Source organism: Manis javanica, chromosome 2 (assembly GCF_040802235.1).
Source record: "Manis javanica isolate MJ-LG chromosome 2, MJ_LKY, whole genome shotgun sequence".
Lineage (NCBI taxonomy): Eukaryota > Metazoa > Chordata > Mammalia > Pholidota > Manidae > Manis > Manis javanica.
Genome location: NC_133157.1, coordinates 60,356,173 through 60,375,132, shown reverse-complemented (window position 1 = coordinate 60,375,132; position 18,960 = coordinate 60,356,173). Strand labels below are relative to the sequence as shown.

At 42.3% G+C, this 18,960-nt stretch overlaps 1 protein-coding gene and 1 pseudogene across 2 annotated transcripts in view; one reads left to right on the top strand and one right to left on the bottom strand.

Moving 5' to 3' along the window:
• Positions 1-18,960, bottom strand: part of GLDC (glycine decarboxylase) — a 93,473-nt gene that overhangs the window by 18,506 nt on the left and 56,007 nt on the right. For both annotated transcript variants that reach the window (XM_073228559.1, XM_037019059.2), the window contains exons 16-18: positions 6,966-7,041; positions 1,896-2,021; positions 320-469 (exon numbers count right to left, since the gene is read on the bottom strand). In XM_073228559.1, the coding sequence (XP_073084660.1) occupies positions 320-469; positions 1,896-2,021; positions 6,966-7,041 (352 nt within the window). The remainder of the gene's footprint in view (positions 1-319; positions 470-1,895; positions 2,022-6,965; positions 7,042-18,960) is intronic.
• LOC118972501 (DCN1-like protein 2 pseudogene) lies at positions 9,006-12,486 on the top strand (annotated as a pseudogene).

Genomic DNA, 18,960 nt, shown 5'->3' with positions numbered 1-18,960 from the left:
CCAAGGCCATAGGAGACCAGCATCCATCGGTGGCCTGAACTGGGTCTTTATTCCCTCAGGAAGGGGGGCAGGTGACTTTCTTCCCCTGCGACTAGCTGAAGACATTCAGTCATTCCCTGCCTCCTTTCAACCTTTTCACCTCCTCCCCAGAATCCCCCATCAGCAACTTAGCATCTGTTATCTTCGCGACATTTCGGCACTTTGTTTGACATAAAGTCAACCTCAGTTCTTAATTCAGTTTTAAGCCAACTATCAAAAAGAGAAAAGAAACATTTTTTTCTTTAACCATTTTCTCAGGGGCCCCTCTCGTATTGCCTACCTGGGCATTCATATTTGCCCCATCCAGGTAGACCTGTCCTCCGTGTTGGTGGATCAGGTCACACACGTCACCAACATTCTCCTCAAACACACCATTGGTGGATGGGTACGTAATCATGATTGCTGCCAGGTTCTCTTTGTGTTTATCCACCTGTGGGCAGAACAGGGCAGAGACACAGAGGACGAAACATTTCTTTCTTGGCCAAACCCTTTCATTTGATTTTAAAGGATTAAGAAAGATGAAGTCTTGGTGTCTTTTCATCTTTGGAGGCGTCTCAACGTATGATGACAACAATAAAAGATCCACAATCGTTATCCTTTCAGAAATCATTCCAGAGAAGTAACAAGATCCCTTCAGGGCAGGTCTCCATGGTCAAGGCCAAAACACTGTTCAGAAGATTTCTGGATATTTTGGGCTCAACTCCCTAAGGTGGTTTTTCCTTCAGTTCAAGTCATCTCAGTAATCACTTTGGATCTTTTTGGCTCCAGACATGTCTGTTCTCACAGTTATCTGTCTGCCCATCTTACCATGCCCACCCTTATTCCCTTTCCCTCCTATTCTGCTAAAATTAGAATTCTCACAAAAATTGTTCTGCTCTGATAAAAAAAAAAAAGTCTCCCACATTTTTCCTTTTGACAGAAGGCAAGCATATATAAAAGGCATGTTACTGATTTTTTTTGGACAGCAAGTCAGAACAGGCTCATATGGAAATAAAAATAATAAAATGCTTAAAGGCCACATCATAAAAGCTGAGAGACTTAAGACTTAATAATTACAACTACTGCTCAGTATTTGTTGGTAAAAACTTTGTGGAGCGATATAAGGGTGGGGTGTATGAAAGAGAGCAGTGTTGTGCGTTTTCAGTTTCTGTTTCAAGGCAGTTCATGAGATTCTCAGCCTCCATGCCTAACAACCCCAACAAAATCGCATTGCTATTCAGCTGATCTCCTTCCCTCTGAAGATGCAGCCTCCAGTCCACCCCGGAAAGCAGATATGGTTGCTAGGCAACCCCTGCCTGGAGGTCGGAGGTTGGGCGTGGGGGCTGGTGTTGCAGGAAGGAGGGGGAAACTCAGCAGGTAATAAATAGCTGGGGCAGTCCCAGACATTTTCAAAATGCATGTTTATGTTTTAATTCCCAAAACAAAGATTGAGAATAACTGACTGCCAGTTTGGTTATTAATGGGGAGAGGAGGGGAAGGTTGGGCAGAAGGAGGCAGGTGGGTCCTGCAAGGGGTACCCTTACTACCACATGAATAATCCATTCAGTTTCTTGCACATATGAATTAGAGGATGGGACTTCAGTTTAAAGGCCCTTCTCCCTGTTGGGGAAGGATGAGGTAAAATAGACTGTGGTCAGTTTCAACTTGGACCAAAAACGTGACTGTTGTTTTATTTTTCTTACAGAAACAGGTTTTCTGATTTTACACCACTTTCCCTAGACCCATTCAGAGGAGGAACTGCAGTCTTTTAATTAGAATGCAAAAAACATGATACTGCTATAAATCATCCAGTCCCTGATCCCCACCACGTCTTCCCAGCCCAGATCTCTCCCATCTGTTAAGTGAAAGACAGGTACCATGGCCTTGAGGTGACCCGTGTCAATATTCCCATATTTATCCACCTCCACTGGTTGAATCTTCATGCCTGCCATGTGGGCACTTGCGGGATTGGTCCCATGTGCTGATTTCGGAATGAGACAAACCTTAGAAACGGAGTGAAGGAAGAAAGAAAAAGGAAAAATAATCAACAGGCTATTCATAATGACAGAAAAGCCCTACAATATGCTTGAAGCACAGTTAAATAGGTACCACTTTTTCTCTTTAAACTGACCACTAGTGCCTTAAAAGCTGCTACAATTTCATTACTACTGTATTGCAAAGCAAAGTCCAAAAGAGTTTCCATTTGTATCCCCAAGTATTGTTCCCTAAAGACTTTTAGAACATTAATACTCTCCACCCTCAGCCCAGCACTCCAAAAATAGGCCTGGACTTTTTCTAACCATGTTTCAGTCATAATATCTAGAAAGCATCTTCTAAGAACATGAGGTTATAAGTTAAACTCTATGGCTCAAATGCCCACATCACAGCTTCGGTGCTCTGTGTGGCTCTTCTGAGATCCAGGAAAAGATGATAATGGTGGACATAATTCCAAGGCCTCTCAGTGCTGACACACCAATTATATCATCATTTATGGGATGGTCATACCGTGCAATGAAGTTGCCAAGAGAATCATGAAGTATGAAAATCAATCCAACCACGCCCTGTGCTCCCATGGCTTGCTCACTGGCAGTGCTGGCAGAGGTATAAATGAATGTCTGGAGCCCACAGGTTCTATAGGGACTAGAATAAGGGGGTGGCACTTGAAGTGGAAGAGCTTGAAGGAAAATGTTCCAAGAGCTAGAGCCTAAGCTAAAGTTTAAGGATGTGTTGAATTCTTAGGGGACGGGGGAGAGGGGTGCGATGATAGAATTCCCAGATTTAAATCATTTTCATTTCCTGATAGATCTGATGATACTCCATTAGAGGAAAGGACATCACGGTTTTCTTCTCAAAAGAAAAGCAACAAGGAGAAAAAATGATTACCCTGAAAAGAATCCTTTTTATTTTTAAATCTCAGAGCCAGTATTGCAACCCTTGGAAGAGAAATGGATGGGCGTTGTAAAAATGAGTTTATGAAGGGAATGCTTTAGTTTACAGCTGTTTACTTAAAAAAGAGTGAAGTTGTCTACTTAAGAAAAATACATGTGCACAGAAAGAGAACTGTAACCACAGGCAAATGAGAAATTACTTTGTTGCTCTGCTGCTGACAGGGAAGTTTGTGCTTCTTTTGAATGGTTACTGGTCTCCTGCTAGTTATGCTGTGTTATCCTCAAATTCTTTTTCTTGTTTAAATGTTGCCCTTTTATATTACATTTTTTCTTTAATTTCTCAGACCAAAGCTGGAGTTCTTGTCCTTCCCCACAATGTATTTTTACTCTACCAAAGGATCTTCGGATAAAAGGATCCCTTCTAGGCAAAATAATGATCAAGGAAGGGAAAGGATGGTATTAAAAATGAATATAAAATATTCATTAAGGACTTAAATTAAGAATTCATACTAGAGAAGTTATGCTGAAAGAAAAACATTTGAGCTAAAAATATCAACCATCCTGTGGTACACTGAATAATAGGTCCCCAAAGATGTCCACATCTTAATGCTACTTTATATGGTAAAAGGGACTTTGCATGTGTAATTGAGTTAAAGGGTCCTGAAATGAGCCATTGAGGATCTTGAGACCGGATCCTGAAATACAGATTTTGGGTCCTAAATAGATTCACAAGTGTTCTCATCGGGGGGAGGTAGAGGGAAATTTGACTAGAGAGGAAGTAAGAGATGTGATGACTGAACAAGAAGTTGGAGTAATGGAAGGAAGGGGCTACAAGTCAAGGAATGCAGGAGGCCTCCAGAAACTATGAAAGGCAAAGAAACAGATTCCTTCCTGGGTCCTCCAGAAGGAACCAGCCATGCCAAAACCTGGACTTCAGCCAAGTGAATACAACTTCTGACATTCAGCCTCCGTAACTGTAAGAAAATAATCTGTGTTGTTTTAAGCCACAAGTTTGTGGTAGTTTGTTATAGTGGCCACAGGAAAGTAATACACATGCTGATATAAGGAGCAACAGAAGAAAAAAGTCTCAGTGGTTTTGTCAATGACTCATTTATATGTTCCTGTTAGACATTCCTGGTTTTCTATGGGGATTTAGAAAACTTTGTTTTTTAAAATCATTTTTTCTTCACTTTAAAATTACAGGGACATGGAAATAACAGGACCCAGATTTGATGCTTTAGATTATCCAAAACAAATCCTCTTTGGTGCATTTATGCCCATTTCTGTGTTTTCCTAACTTCTCAGTGGTGCCTGGCATAGACCCAACATAGCTCATCCTCTAAGACTTGCGTGAGTGAAAGATGGAGGAGGAGCGCTCCTTCACAGGGGAAATCGGTGTCTTAGCCCTGGTAAAATCCAATAACTGCAGGTCACTACTTTGTGCAGTTGGTAAGAGAAAACTCCCAGATAAGTTTTGGGGGTTGTTTTTTGGTGTTTTTTTGGGTCAGTGTATGGGAAACTCAACTCAGCCTCTGATCAACAAACCTGAGTTCATACTTAACTGGAAATTTGAGTCAATACTTATAAAGTGCTTAGGATAGAGCCTGGCACAAGGTGACTGCAATGTAAGTGTTTGTTAAGTAAATTTGCATTCTCCCAAATTAAACTGGTAAATCAAGAACTTGGCTGTTGCTTTTTAGGAACCTCTGAAATTTAGCCTAAGAGTAAATGTGAAAGTAACTTCCCAAAACAGCTGAACAAGAGAATCATCATGAACCCAGGCAGTTCTGTAGCGCGTGATATCCCCACACTCTTTTTTTTAAAAAGAAGGATCTATTTGACTGGATTCCATTAGGGTCCATTGTGCAGGAGCAGCTGTCTCAGGCTTCACTGATACAGAAAAATCCTCCCTGATTACTTGAATAATACGCCATTTTCTTCTTCTCTAAAACAGTTGGCTTGAATTAAAATCTTAAATCTAGAAAGAATGCCAATACTTCCAAGCTGAGGAGTTCTGCATTTCTGTAAGTTCACTGACTGGAGGGCCTTCCCTGCTTTGCCCTCCTCCTGCCCCACCCCACTAAAATGCAAGGTCCAGCTCCTCTCCATCCTTCAGAATGGAAAAGCTTCCTGTGTCACTTCAGTGATAGCAGAGTGGAGATGGTGCAAGAAGAAATGTCACACACAAGGGGACTGAGAGAGAAGGGAGGTCTGGGAAACACACAGAGAAGGAAAAGGAGCCAGAAAGTATCTGAGTCACTGAAGAGCTCTGCCCAGACCCAATCAAAAGCTCTCTCATCCTTTCTTCTTGCCCTTTCTGGTTTGGTCCCAATGCTGAGATGTTCCCAGGTACTTCCTGGTGTTGGACTGGAGAGCTGGGAAACAATGAGGAGTGGGAAGCATCACGGAGTGGGTGGACCCCGGATCTGAACTGGCCCTCTGTCATCAGCTCAACACCGCCTTCCAGGAGCACCACGGTGTGGATCTTGGTGGCCTCTCCATAAAGCAGGGGTGGGAGTGAGGGTGGGGTAGGAAAGCCACGTGGAGATGGCCACACGAGATTAACAGATCTCTTCCCAGGACCCCCACACACTTCATGGTTACAGCGCATAAGGACAAGGAGTTCCAGGGGCTACCTCAACACAGAAGCCAAGGACACAGAAGAGGGAACTTTTAACATCAGTAGTCAGGAATCCTTCCACTGGACAACTGGAGCTTCAATATTTCCTTTCTGATTCTATGACAACACTGAGACTCTGAGGTCTAAAGAACAGTTATAGTTCTTAACAAACCCTTCCTCAGAAAGTTAATTCAAAACTATGAGAAAACCCAAGTGAAAAAAACCAAGTTGGCATGCCAGAGATTGTGTCTATCTCATTTACCTCTTGATCTCTCTCTGGACTGGCACATGCAGGGCCTTGCATGTGGCCAGTCAGTATTCACTAACTTATTCAATTAATGAATGTCCTGTTTTTCAAAGGTCTTCAAAAATCAGTTCTATTCCCCAACCAGGTCAAATGCCTGGGAAAACACACCTGTGGAAGCAAGATGAATAAAAAAGGGAAGGAGGAAGAAAATGTTTCTTCCCCATATTTTGAAAGGGAAGTGACACAGTTTTTAGATTCATCATAGCAAAATCCAGGCAACTAGCCATGAACTATCTTCTATTTTAATAAAACCAGGAATGGACTAAGATTGGGCCACCCCTACTGCACCCTACCTACTTAGGTAGCCAGAACCATCCTTTCTCAGACTCTCCTGGGATAGCCAGATGCTTTGGGCTGCTCCTGGCTCCTACCCACAGCTCCTTCGAGGAACTCCACTCCCACAGCTCCGTCGAAGTTCTGGCTCGATGTTGGTCATCATCAGAGTGAAGGCCCCAGGAACACAGACCTCCTTCAGCTCAGCTGCCAAAGGCACTGCCTCTGGGGGTTACTGGAGTCCTGTCAAGCCCATTAGTACCCGCTGGTCCCCACAGGGTCCCCAGTAGCACTTTGGACCTTGAAAACTAGACTCTCATACCCAAAGCAAACAATAAAGCAGAACTGTGAACTCAGCTCCATGTCTTCTTTTGTTGTTTAGAGTTGACAATCACTTAGTAAAGAACTTACTTATTCAATAAATATTTTTTGAGCATACATATGACCAGAACTGTGCTTAAGCACAGTAGGAGTTACAGAAGAATTAAAACTGGGTCCGTGCCTTTTGTCCAAGCCTAGGGCCAGGGCTAGGCCATGAAGAGGAGCTTGGAACGGCAGCATTCCCACCCCTTTGTCCATTTGTACCCCTGGGAGCACAGTTCTACAGCCAATGGACTGATTTTTCCAGACTGGGTTTGAGCAAACCCTTTTATTTCTTAATGTTTTCCCTCAAAACAGTCCAGTGAAATGTCTTGGAGGCAAGAAGAGTAATGGCCAGTTCACAGAAATTTGTGTCTTGATTGTATATTCCCCCAGCTGCTTCCAAGAAGTCTTGGAGGAAGGTGTCCCCAGAACGAAAGTTTCCCTGAGAGCTGTACCCACTGCCGGTGGTGAGCAAGCACTTCCTGTCCATACTTACTGTTCTGTGTCTCTCTCCTTTCCCGTCTAAGTAAGCTCGGATAATGGCCAGCCCAGCATATTCCCCTTGGGCTCCACTGCAAAGACAAGAAGAGAAGGATCAGGGCTCTGGGCCTCTTTGCTGTCATTTACTCATTCAGTATTCACCGGACCTGGGCTGCATGTTCACCAATGTGTGACACAAAGTCACTTCAGGACACCATAGAAATCTCCCCTAGGATCTCTGCACAAGCCTAAAGGTCTTGAACAGTCATTGAACAGCACCCAGTGTGCACTGATACTCACCCACTCCTACTCAGAGAAGGGCTTTGGGACCCTCAGTCAAGACCATGCACCTAAAAATCTTTTTTATTATGGAAAATTTCAAAATTATACCAAATAGAAAGAAGAACATAAGGAACCACCACGTGCCTGTCACCAAGCTTCAATAAATTACTGGATTGTGGTCAATCTTATCTCCAACTTGTTCCCTCCCTAACCTGCTTTCACTCCAAACTAGATTATTTTGAAGCAAACCCCAAGCATCATATCAAAACCTCATCATATCAATTTGAAAGACTTCTTAGGTGTCTTTCAAAGATAAGAATTATTTTTAAAAATATAACTACAGTTATCACACCTAAGACTGTGAAAAATAATTTCTTCACAAAACCAGATATTTAGTCACAGCTCCCCAAAGGAACTATGCACTTTGAATATGGCACCCCCACCCTCAGTCTCGGGCTCAGCTTTCCCGGGCCCCACATGCATACCGCTGCAAGAGGCTGGCCCTGCCCATCTCAACAGTCCTTGAAGGCACCACTTTTAGAGCCACTTAATGACTAACATTCCAGTGAATGATGCTGACTCAGTTGTAAACTGTTATTTAATATTCTCAGTTCTCTCTGCAGGAAGGAAAGGGAAGTGAATAGTAGGTTTCTAAAACCCATTCAAAAGGCATATTTCCTCCATTTTGCAAAAGTACGCCATCCTTTAATTCTGTGGAAGGCCCAGTGGTTTTGGAATTCATCCTGTCTGCTAACCCTCTAACACTAAGATCATACTCTAAATGCAAGAGGCTTAAGAATTAATTAGATAAACTTTTATTCTAAATGAAAAACTAAAGTTTTAAGCATTGGAAACAATTTTTGAGAGAATGCTGGGATGGAACCAGCTAGGTTTGAAATGTGTGCAAACCAGTGCAGGGGCCCTGATGGTCTAGTGCCAGGAGCCGGCAGGGTTGTTGATTTAAGGCTCAGCGTGAGGAGAGGACAGAGAGCAGGGAAGCATTTGTGGGGGAAGGGCTTGGAGCCTGGCTGTAGAACGGAAGGGCAGTGGTGATTCTCAGAGCATGGGCACCCCAGAGCAACAGAGGAGGCTGGCTGAGCTAAGTAATAATAATAAATATATGCTGTTGCATTAATTAAGCACCTCCTATTTACCACACACTCAGCGCAGACTGAGCATAGGTAAATGGCAGCCCCTGTTGTTGCTGTTGGTAACAGAGAGCTTTTTACATCATCTTACTTAACTCTCCCAGTGCCCCCATGAGGTAGGTACCCACCACCCCCATTTTGCACTTGAAGAAACTGAGGTCAGAGTATGACACGCCCAAATGGCCTACACTAACAGATGGAGACTTCGGGACAAGGATCCTCTTGCTTCCCCTGAAAGTAGTGCTGCGCCTCTAAGCATGCTGTGCTTCCCAAAGGATTAGGAGTCGTGGGAGCAAACGCTGGTTTTCCTTCACAGAGCCCTTGTCTGGCGATAGACATAGGCAATTTAGCTACACTTGAATGAAGGCCTGTCCCGTAAGACCTGGGATACCCAGACGCTCATCACCCACACCGAGTGTGCTATGCCTTCTCCCTGCATACACTGGTCTTCTGTTTTCGTACCTTCTGGAAAACAAGTTCTAGCCCATTTGATTTTTTTTTGAGAAGAGGAAAATGAATAAGCCACATTTCAGCAAACCACTCACCACTAGGTACTTAGCCTCTCAGGTCTCATCTCTAACATGAGGACAATTACTGCCCGCCTTGAAGGGCAGGTGTGAGGAGCAATGAGGCGATCTGTGCTTATCATGATGCCTGGCACAGGGGAAATCCTGGCACCCATCACCACGGTCGTCTTTATCTTCATCAAAAGTGGTGCAGCCACCACGACCACCCTGAGCTCTGGCACTGTGCAGGGGAACAGCAGCTTTGAAGGAACACTTCCACAACCCTCAACTGGGTTCCCTTCCCTTCCCGAACCCCCACCAGCCAAATCCCACCCACTCTTCATCTAGTTCCCAACTCAAGTTCTACCTCTTATGTAAAGCCTTTCCCAAAGTCACCAGTCTAGCTCCTCACCAGGGCCTGCAAATTCCCACATAACCTGTGGCTAGTATCCACCTCTTCACCTGTGTTTTTTTGCCATCCTGTCTTGGCTCACTATTCTCCAGCCATCCAGGCCTCCTTCCTTCCCTGAAACACATCAAGCCAGCTCCTGCCTTGGGACTTTTGCACTAGATGGTCCTCCTGCTTGGAAAGCCCCTCCTCTAGATCTTCCCCATTTGGCTTCTTATCAACATGCAGGCCTCAGCTCAAATGTCACCTCCTCTGAGAACCCTTGCCTAAAGGCACACATCTTACCTGTCTTGATTAGTACTTTTTTCTCTATGCCAAGACCACTGGCACAGAGGATGTTCAATAAATACTGCTGGACTGATTGTTTCTTTACCTCCTCCCAACTCTCACAGTATTTTACTCTACTCACTCTTCTAATACCATCCTATACATGTTCTGAACATCAGGAATTATAGCTTTCACATTTACTTTGTGTGCCTATTTCATCTAATTTAGACACTACACTTTGAGAGCAGGATCTAGGTCTATATATTCCTATGAGGAATTTCCTATGAGGGAATATATAGAACAGTATCCTGTGTGGATTAGCTCTGCAATAAATGTTTAGTAAATTTGTTCAAAACTGAGTTTCCTTCTTCAGCCCAGGCAACCAACATTAATATCATCCTTTCTTTTGTGGAAGGGGACCCTAACAAATGCTTTCATATTTCCCCCTGTGTTTTTCTCTGACTTCTCTTTATCTTGTCTTATTGGAAGACCAATCACGGTGTTTAGAGTGGGGGTCAAAGAAGAGACTGGCACTCTGAGCCTCTAATCCAAGGGAAAGGTGATATGTAAAAGACTTGATCAGGAATGCTGGATGTTTTTTGCCTTAGATACTTAAAATCAGCTATGTTGCAACTTTTGTATAAGAAAGTACAAAATATATGTTCTAAATAACAAACAAAGCTTACTACTCTGGTTCCATTAAAGTAAGGGATATTATTAGTGCCATCTGTTGTTGAAAAAGTATTATGAAAAATAACTGCTTATCTGTATATCCCAGACTGAGACCATCTGAAAACTGCATGCGGAAGGGCAGCTAGAATAGTGGTTTCCTGACATCTGTTTGAAATGAAGTAGTTCATGGCCTGGACCTGCATGGCTGGCCACAGCGAGGACGCTGGGGATGGGGAGCCTCAGACCCACAGAAATGCCAAGTGAGCATAAGCTTAAACTGTCTTAGAAGAAGAACAAGGCCATCCAGGCATGACATTCACTCAGACTAGTGGAAGAGCTGCCACATATTATACTGCTTGATACAGAATAAGTAAAAACTAGCAGACATTTCCCAAAACTCAGGCTCACTCTACAAAGAATCCACAAGAAATCTAGTAGACTACAAGAAGCTAGAATAACTGTGTAACAAGCACAATGATCCACAAGGTGAAAATAAACTGAGTTGATGGGATTCAACAGTTTTGTGATAATTAAACATATACCCTATTAGCATCAGTGTATAAGTGCAGAATTTCAGGGCAGCTACTCAATATAAATTTAGCAAAAATAAAAGAGCTGGGGACAGAAACTGAAGATGGCATGACAAAACTAGGGTAATAGTTCAGATAGTTAACTCTTTTGCCAAGATTAGAACAAGAATTTCAGGACACAATAACCTCAAAGATATTTATCACTTTACCTTAACCTTTGCTAAGAGCTCTGAGCAAAAAGGTTGAGATTGAGAAATACTGCAACTTAGTTCTATCTGAAAGGATTAAATCTTTAGATCTTTGCAATAAATTTTTATTGGAACATCACACGAGATCAATCCCAAGGGACACTTGGAACCTTTTTTGCTGTATTTAGAAATATGATTTCAGATGATATGTCTGTGTATGGTGATGAAGGAACATGGCCTGCTCTTAAAGATAATTCTGCAGAATATATATGGCCAGTAGTCACAGGTGGGAAGCATAAGTCTTAAAATGGAATTAAGATTATAAATGAATTACACCCTGTAAAGAAGACATCTTGATCAGTTACTGTGTATATCTGTCACTGACTTCATAAGTCATCCTTAGCCAGTCACAAAATAAACTCTCTATTCTGCCTAAAGAATATGGTGGCTGACTTTGTGGACACCACAAGAGATTATTCACTTTGGCTATTTTGGAATACATGGAGATAATTACTGCAGGTGCTGTTTTTTTTAAAAAAAGCTTTCTGTATGGTTTGAATATTCATGAAAAGGTAACATAGAACTCATCTTACAAGACTGCAGAATATGCTATAATTCATGATTTAAGGGGACTCCCAGCAGTCACCAAAACTCCTGCTGAATTATAATTATAGTATAGTGTACTGTCCACAAAGTCAGCCACCAAATTCTTTAGGCAGAATAGAGAGTTTATTTTGTGACTGGTTAAGGATGACTTCTGGAGTCAGTGACAGATATACACAGTATACTGTAATTACACTAAGAAAACAGTATTTGTGTTCTTAAGTAGGATATTGTATTTTTCAAGACAAGATTTTAAAAGCGCCCTGAAGAAAATAATGTTACAGATCTTAACATTCTTAAATTTTAGTGCCCGTGACTTAAGGTTTATATATATGTATGTATGTATTTTTTTCAAGTATCTGGATTTACCAGAATATCTAGACATTCTTCTGAAAATCATTTTATAGTTTTTAACATACTATTATAATTTGTACACTGATCACTACACTGCATGTGTGATTTAAGAGCAGTTTTCTTTTAAGCTCTTTACAAGTTAGTGGGCCTATTTTATTTCTAATAGTATTTGAACTTCCTAAGAAGCATTTTATGGTATTTTTAAAAAATATTTTATTACATAAAAACAAGGTCTCAGATTCAAAAAGACATATGCACCCCTATGTTTATTGCAGCACTATTTACAATAGCTGAGATATAGAAGCAACCTAAGTGTCCATCAGTAGATGAATGGATAAAGAAGATGTGGTATATATACACAATGGAATACTATTCAGCCACAACAAGAAAACAAATCCTACCATTTGCAGCAACATGGATAGAGCTAGAGGGTACTATGCTCAGTAAAATAAGCCAGGCGGAGAAAGACAAGTACCAAATGATTTCCCTCATTTGTGGAGTATAACAATGAAGCAAAACTGAAGGAACAAACCAGCAGCAGACTCACAGACTCCAAGAAGGGACTAGTGGTTACTAAAGGGGAGGGGAGTAAGGTGGGGTGGGTGGGGAGGGAGAGAGAAGGGGATTGAGGGATATTATGATTGGTGCACATGGTGTGGGGGGTGTCACAGGGAAGACAGTGTAGCACAGAGAAGACAAGTAGTGACTCTGTGGCATCTTACTACACTGATGGACAGTGATTACAATGGGGTATCAGGGGGACTTGATAATACTTGTAAATGTAGTAACCACAATGTTTTTCATGTGAAACCTTCATAAGAGTATATCAATGATACCTTAATAAAAATAAATAAAAAATAAATATTTTATCACATTCAAAAAGACATTTTTCATGAAAAATGTTTCTTTTAGGAGTGGTAAATTATAAATTTGATCATGAAAGTGAATTGTTTCTTTTCAACTATCTATAATGTCTAGCATCTGGCCCATTGTATAAATTGTAACATTTGGAAGCTAAAATAGACATCCTTATCCAATAAGAACAAGATTTTTGTAGATACAAGCAAGATTATTCTAAAATTTATGTATGAAGTCAAAGTAACTGGAATAGCTATATTCTGAAAAAGAAAATGGGAAGAATCAGCTTATCCAATGCCAGCTACAGTAATCAAGACTCTGTTATTGATAAATTTTATTTCATCATAAAAACTTTGGCTCTACAAAAGACCTTGTTAAAAGGAAAGACAAAAAGACAAGCTGCAGACTGGAAGAAAATATCTGCAAACTACATATCCAACAAAGAGTAAAAACAAAGATAACCCAGTAAGAAAATGGTGATGATGAAACATGTGAACATGCTTAGAAATATAAAGGAAGGTTACATTAGGATGTTAGGGATTTGCTGGGTGTTCACTTTTGCTGTTCTTATAGGTGTGTATGTGGGAAGGCACAGCCTTTGGGTTGCTCTTACAATTTGAGGGAATTTCCCATGTTGCTGAGTGTAGGAGAAAGGCAGGCTCTTAATCCCCCTACAGAAGCAGAAAGCAACCCAACATTCCCAATCACTACTCATTAACAAGGTGCTAGCCATGTGACCCAATCTCGGTGTGTGAGATCCGCCAGTCTGGGGCTTCATGAATCTGGAGGAGTGACCCAAGGAAGGAGACAGTCAGATTTCCCAGTGGTGGCGGCGACTCTTCCCCTTGGAGTGGCTCCTGACCCCTCCCTTGGGCTGCCAGCGTCCCTTCTTGCCCCATTCTCCAACTTTTCCATCAGTTCTACGAAGTACCCATTATAGAAATTACTCTTTTGCTTAAGTTATCCCAACCCATTTTCTGTTGTTACAACCGGGAACTCTTACATGGGGGTATTTTTAAATGTCCCCTACGACAGTGTCTTCAAGTCACTCATGCCTAGGCAGGTCTGACAGAGGTGGCCGCTGTGGCCGTCCTGTAGTTTCTCCTACCTCTAGTACCAAAGCCTTCCTTGATTTGCTGTCCCTTTTCAAAAAGGTTGGCCCTGAGCATATTTCTCCTCTGCATCTCAGTTGCCTCATATGTCACATGGAGATATGCTACTTAATTCATAGGTGAATTTAATTTTTTTATTATAAAAATAATACATTCATAGGGCAGAGCCAGGATGGCGGCGTGAGTAGAGCAGTGGAAATCTCCTCCCAAAAACACATAGAGCTATGAAAATATAACAAAGAAAAATCTTCCTAAAATAGAGACCACAGGACACAGGACAACATCCAGACCACATCCACACCTGCAAGAACCCAGCGCCTTGCGAAGGGGGTAAGATACAAGCCCCGGCCCGGCGGGACCCAAGCGGGTGGAAAGAAACCAGAGCGGTTTTTTTTTTTCTTTTGGTGAGTGCTTTTTGGAAGCCTTAAAGGGACAGGGACCCCGGTGCTAGGGAGGCAGGGCAGCGGGACTGGTGAGCGGGTGCCTGGGACCGGCGCCTGAGGACAAAGAATATCCCACATTTTTCCCTGTGGGACTGGTGGGCGGGTGCCTGAGACTGGCACCTGAGGATGGAGGAAATCACGCATTTTTCCCCCTTTTTTCTCTCTTTTTGGCGAGTGCTTTTTGGAAGCCTTAAAGGGAAAGGGACCCCGGTGCTAGGGAGGCAGGGCAGCGGGACTGGTGAGCGGGTGCCTGGGACCGGCGCCTGAGGACAAAGAATATCCCACATTTTTCCCTGTGGGACTGGTGGGCGGGTGCCTGAGACTGGCACCTGAGGATGGAGGAAATCACGCATTTTTCCCCCTTTTTTCTCTCTTTTTGGCGAGTGCTTTTTGGAAGCCTTAAAGGGAAAGGGACCCCGGTGCTAGGGCGGCAGGGCAGCGGGACTGGTGAGCGGGTGCCTGGGACCAGCGCCTGAGGACAAAGAATATCCCGCGTTTTTCCCTGCGGGACCGGTGGGCAGGTGCCTGAGACCGGCACCTAAGGACGGAGGAAATCGCGTGTTTTTCCCCCCTTTTTTTTTTCTCTTTTTGGCGAGTGCTTTTTGGAAGCCTTAAAGGGACAGGGACCCCGGTGCTAGGGAGGCAGGGCAGCGGGACTGGTGAGCGGGTGCCTGGGACCGGCGCCTGAGGACAAAGAATATCACGCGTTTTTCCCTGCGGGACCGGTGGGTGGGTGCTTTTTGGAAGCCTTGAAGGGACAGGGACCCTGGTGCTAGGGAGGCAGGGCAGCAGGACCAGTGAGCGGGTGCCTGGGACCGGCGTCTGAGGACAAAAAAAAATTGCGTGTTTTTTCCTTTTTTTTTTTTTTTTTTTGTGTTCCCTCTCTCATTGTTGCTGTTGTTGTTTTGGTTTGGAGAGTGCTTTTTGGAAGTCTTAAAGGGGCAGGACAGGTCACTTAGACCAGAGGCAGGGAATCTGGGGATCTCTCGGCACTCTAACCCCCTGGACAGCAGGGAGCACAGAGGCCCCTTACGGAGATAAATAGCTTCCCGGCCGCTCCCCCTCCAACAGGGCTCCACCATTTTGGAGGAACAGCCCCAGCCAGGCCACGCCCACAGCAACAGCGGAGATAAACCCCATAGCAACCGGGCAGGAAGCAGAAGCCCTGTCTGCACACAGCTGCCCAGCACAAGCCACTAGAGGTCGCTATTCTCCCAGGAGAGGAAGGCCACAAACCAACAAGAAGGGAAGCTCTTCCAGCGGTCACTTGTACCAGCTCTGCAAACTATCTCTATCACCATGAAAAGGCAAAACTACAGGCAGACAAAGATCACAGAGACAACACCTGAGAAGGAGACAGACCTAACCAGTCCTCCTGAAAAAGAATTCAAAATAAAAATCATGAACATGCTGACAGAGATGCAGAGAAAAATGCAAGAGCAATGGGATGAGATGCAGAGAAAAATGCAAGAGCAGTGGGATGAAGTCCGGAAGGATATCACAGATGTCAGGAAGGAGATCACAGAAGTGAAACAATCCCTGGAAGGATTTATAAGCAGAATGGATAAGATGCAAGAGGCCATTGAAGGAATAGAAGCCAGAGAACAGGAACGTATAGAAGCTGGCATAGAGAGAGATAAAAGGATCTCCAGGAATGAAACAACACTAAGAACTACGTGACCAAGCCAAAAGGAATAATATTCGTATTATAGGGATACCAGAAGAAGAAGAAAGAGGAAAAGGAATAGAAAGTGTCTTTGAAGAAATAATTGCTGAAAACTTCCCCAAACTGGGGGAGGAAATAATCGAACAGACCATGGAATTACACAGAACCCCCAACAGAAAGGATCCAAGGAGGACAACACCAAGACACATAGTAATTAAAATGGCAAGGATCAAGGACAAGGAAAGAGTTTTAAAGGCAGCTAGAGAGAAAAAGGTCACCTATAAAGGAAAACCCATCAGGCTAACATCAGACTTCTCAACAGAAACCCTACAGGCCAGAAGAGAATGGCATGATATACTTAATGCAATGAAACAGAAGGGCCTTGAACTAAGGATACTGTATCCAGCACGACTATCATTTAAATATGATGGCGGGATTAAACAATTCCCAGACAAGCAAAAGCTGAGGGAATTTGCTTACCACAAACCACCTCTACAGGCATCCTACAGGGACTGCTCTAGATGGGAGCACCCCTAAAAAGAGCACAGAACAAAACACACAACATATGAAGAATGGAGGAGGAGGAATAAGAAGGGAGAGAAGAAAAGAATCTCCAGACAGTGTATATAACAGCTCAATAAGTGAGCCAAGTTAGGCAGTAAGATACTAAAGAAGCTAACCTTGAACCTTTGGTAACCACGAATCTAAAGCCTGCAATGGCAATAAGTACATATCTCTCAATAGTCACCGTAAATGTAAATGGACTGAATGCACCAATCAAAAGACATAGAGTAATAGAATGGATAAAAAAGCAAGACCCATCTATATGCTGCTTACAAGAAACTCACCTTAAACCCAAAGATAAGCATAGACTAAAAGTCAAGGGATGGAAAAACATATTTCAGGCAAACAACAGTGAGAAGAAAGCAGGGGTTGCAGTACTAATATCAGACAAAATAGACTTCAAAACAAAGAAAGTAACAAGAGATAAAGAAGGATACTACATAATGATAAAGGGCTCAGTCCAACAAGAGGATATAACCATTCTAAATATATATGCACCCAATACAGGATCACCAGCATATGTGAAGCAAATACTAACAGAACTAAAGTGGGAAATAGACTGCAATGCATTCATTCTAGGAGACTTCAACACACCACTCACTCCAAAGGATAGATCCACCGGGCAGAAAATAAGTAAGGACACACAGGCACTGAACAACACACTAGAACAGATGGACCTAATAGACATCTATAGAACTCTACATCCAAAAGCAACAGGATATACATTCTTCTCAAGTGCACATGGAACATTCTCCAGAATAGACCACATACTAGCTCACAAAAAGAGCCTCAGTAAATTCCAAAATATTGAAATTCTACCAACCAATTTTTCAGACCACAAAGGTATGAAAGTAGAAATAAATTCTACAAAGAAAACAAAAAGGCTCACAAACACATGGAGGCTTAACAACATGCTACTAAATAATCAATGGATCAATGAACAAATCAAAATAGAGATCAAGGAATACATAGAAACAAATGACAACAACAACACTAAGCCCCAACTTCTGTGGGACGCAGTGAAAGCAGTCTTAAGAGCAAAGTATATAGCAATCCAGGCACACTTGAAGAAGGAAGAACAATCCCAAATGAATAGTCTAACATCACAATTATCAAAACTGGAAAAAGAAGAACAAATGAGGCCTAAAGTCAGCAGAAGGAGGGATATAATAAAGATCAGAGAAGAAATAAACAAAATTGAGAAGAATAAAACAATAGCAAAAATCAACGAAACCAAGAGCTGGTTCTTCGAGAAAATAAATAATATAGATAAGCCTCTAGCCCAACTTATTAAGAGAAAAAGAGAATCAACACAAATCAACATAATCAGAAATGAGAATGGAAAAATCACGACAGACTCCACAGAAATACAAAGAATTATTAAAGACTACTATGAAAACCTATATGCCAACAAGCTGGAAAACCTAGAAGAAATGGACAACTTCCTAGAAAAATACAACCTCCCAAGACTGACCAAGGAAGAAACACAAAAGTTAAACAAACCAATTACGAGCAAAGAAATTGAAACAGTAATCAAAAAACTACGCAAGAACAAAACCCCGGGGCCGGACGGATTTACCTCGGAATTTTATCAGACACACAGAGAAGACATAATACCCATTCTCCTTAAAGTGTTTCACAAAATAGAAGAAGAGGGAATACTCCCAAACTCATTCTATGAAGCCAACATCACCCTAATACCAAAACCAGGGAAAGACCCCACCAAAAAAGAAAATTACAGACCAATATCTCTGATGAATGTAGATGCAAAAATACTCAATAAAATATTAGCAAATAGAATTCAACAGTATATCAAAAGGATCATACACCATGACCAAGTGGGGTTCATCCCAGGGATGCAAGGATGGTACAACATTCGAAAATCTATCAACATCATCCACCACATCAACAAAAAGAAAGACAAAAACCACATGATCATCTCCATAGATGCTGAAAAAGCATTTGACAAAATTCAACATTCATTCATGATAAAAACTCTCAGCAAAATGGGAATAGAGGGCAAGTACCTCAACATAATAAAGGCCATATATGATAAACCCACAGCCAGCATTATACTGAACAGCAAGAAGCTGAAAGCATTTCCTCTTAGATCGGGAACCAGACAGGGATGCCCACTCTCCCCACTGTTATTTAACATAGTACTGTAGGTCCTAGCCACGGCAATCAGACAAAACAAAGAAATACAAGGAATCCAGATTGGTAAAGAAGAAGTTAAACTGTCACTATTTGCAGATGATATGATACTGTACATAAAAAACCCTAAAGACTCCACTCCAAAACTACTAGAACTGATATCGGAATACAGCAAAGTTGCAGGATACAAGATTAACACACAGAAATCTGTAGCTTTCCTATACACTAACAATGAATCAATAGAAAGAGAAATCA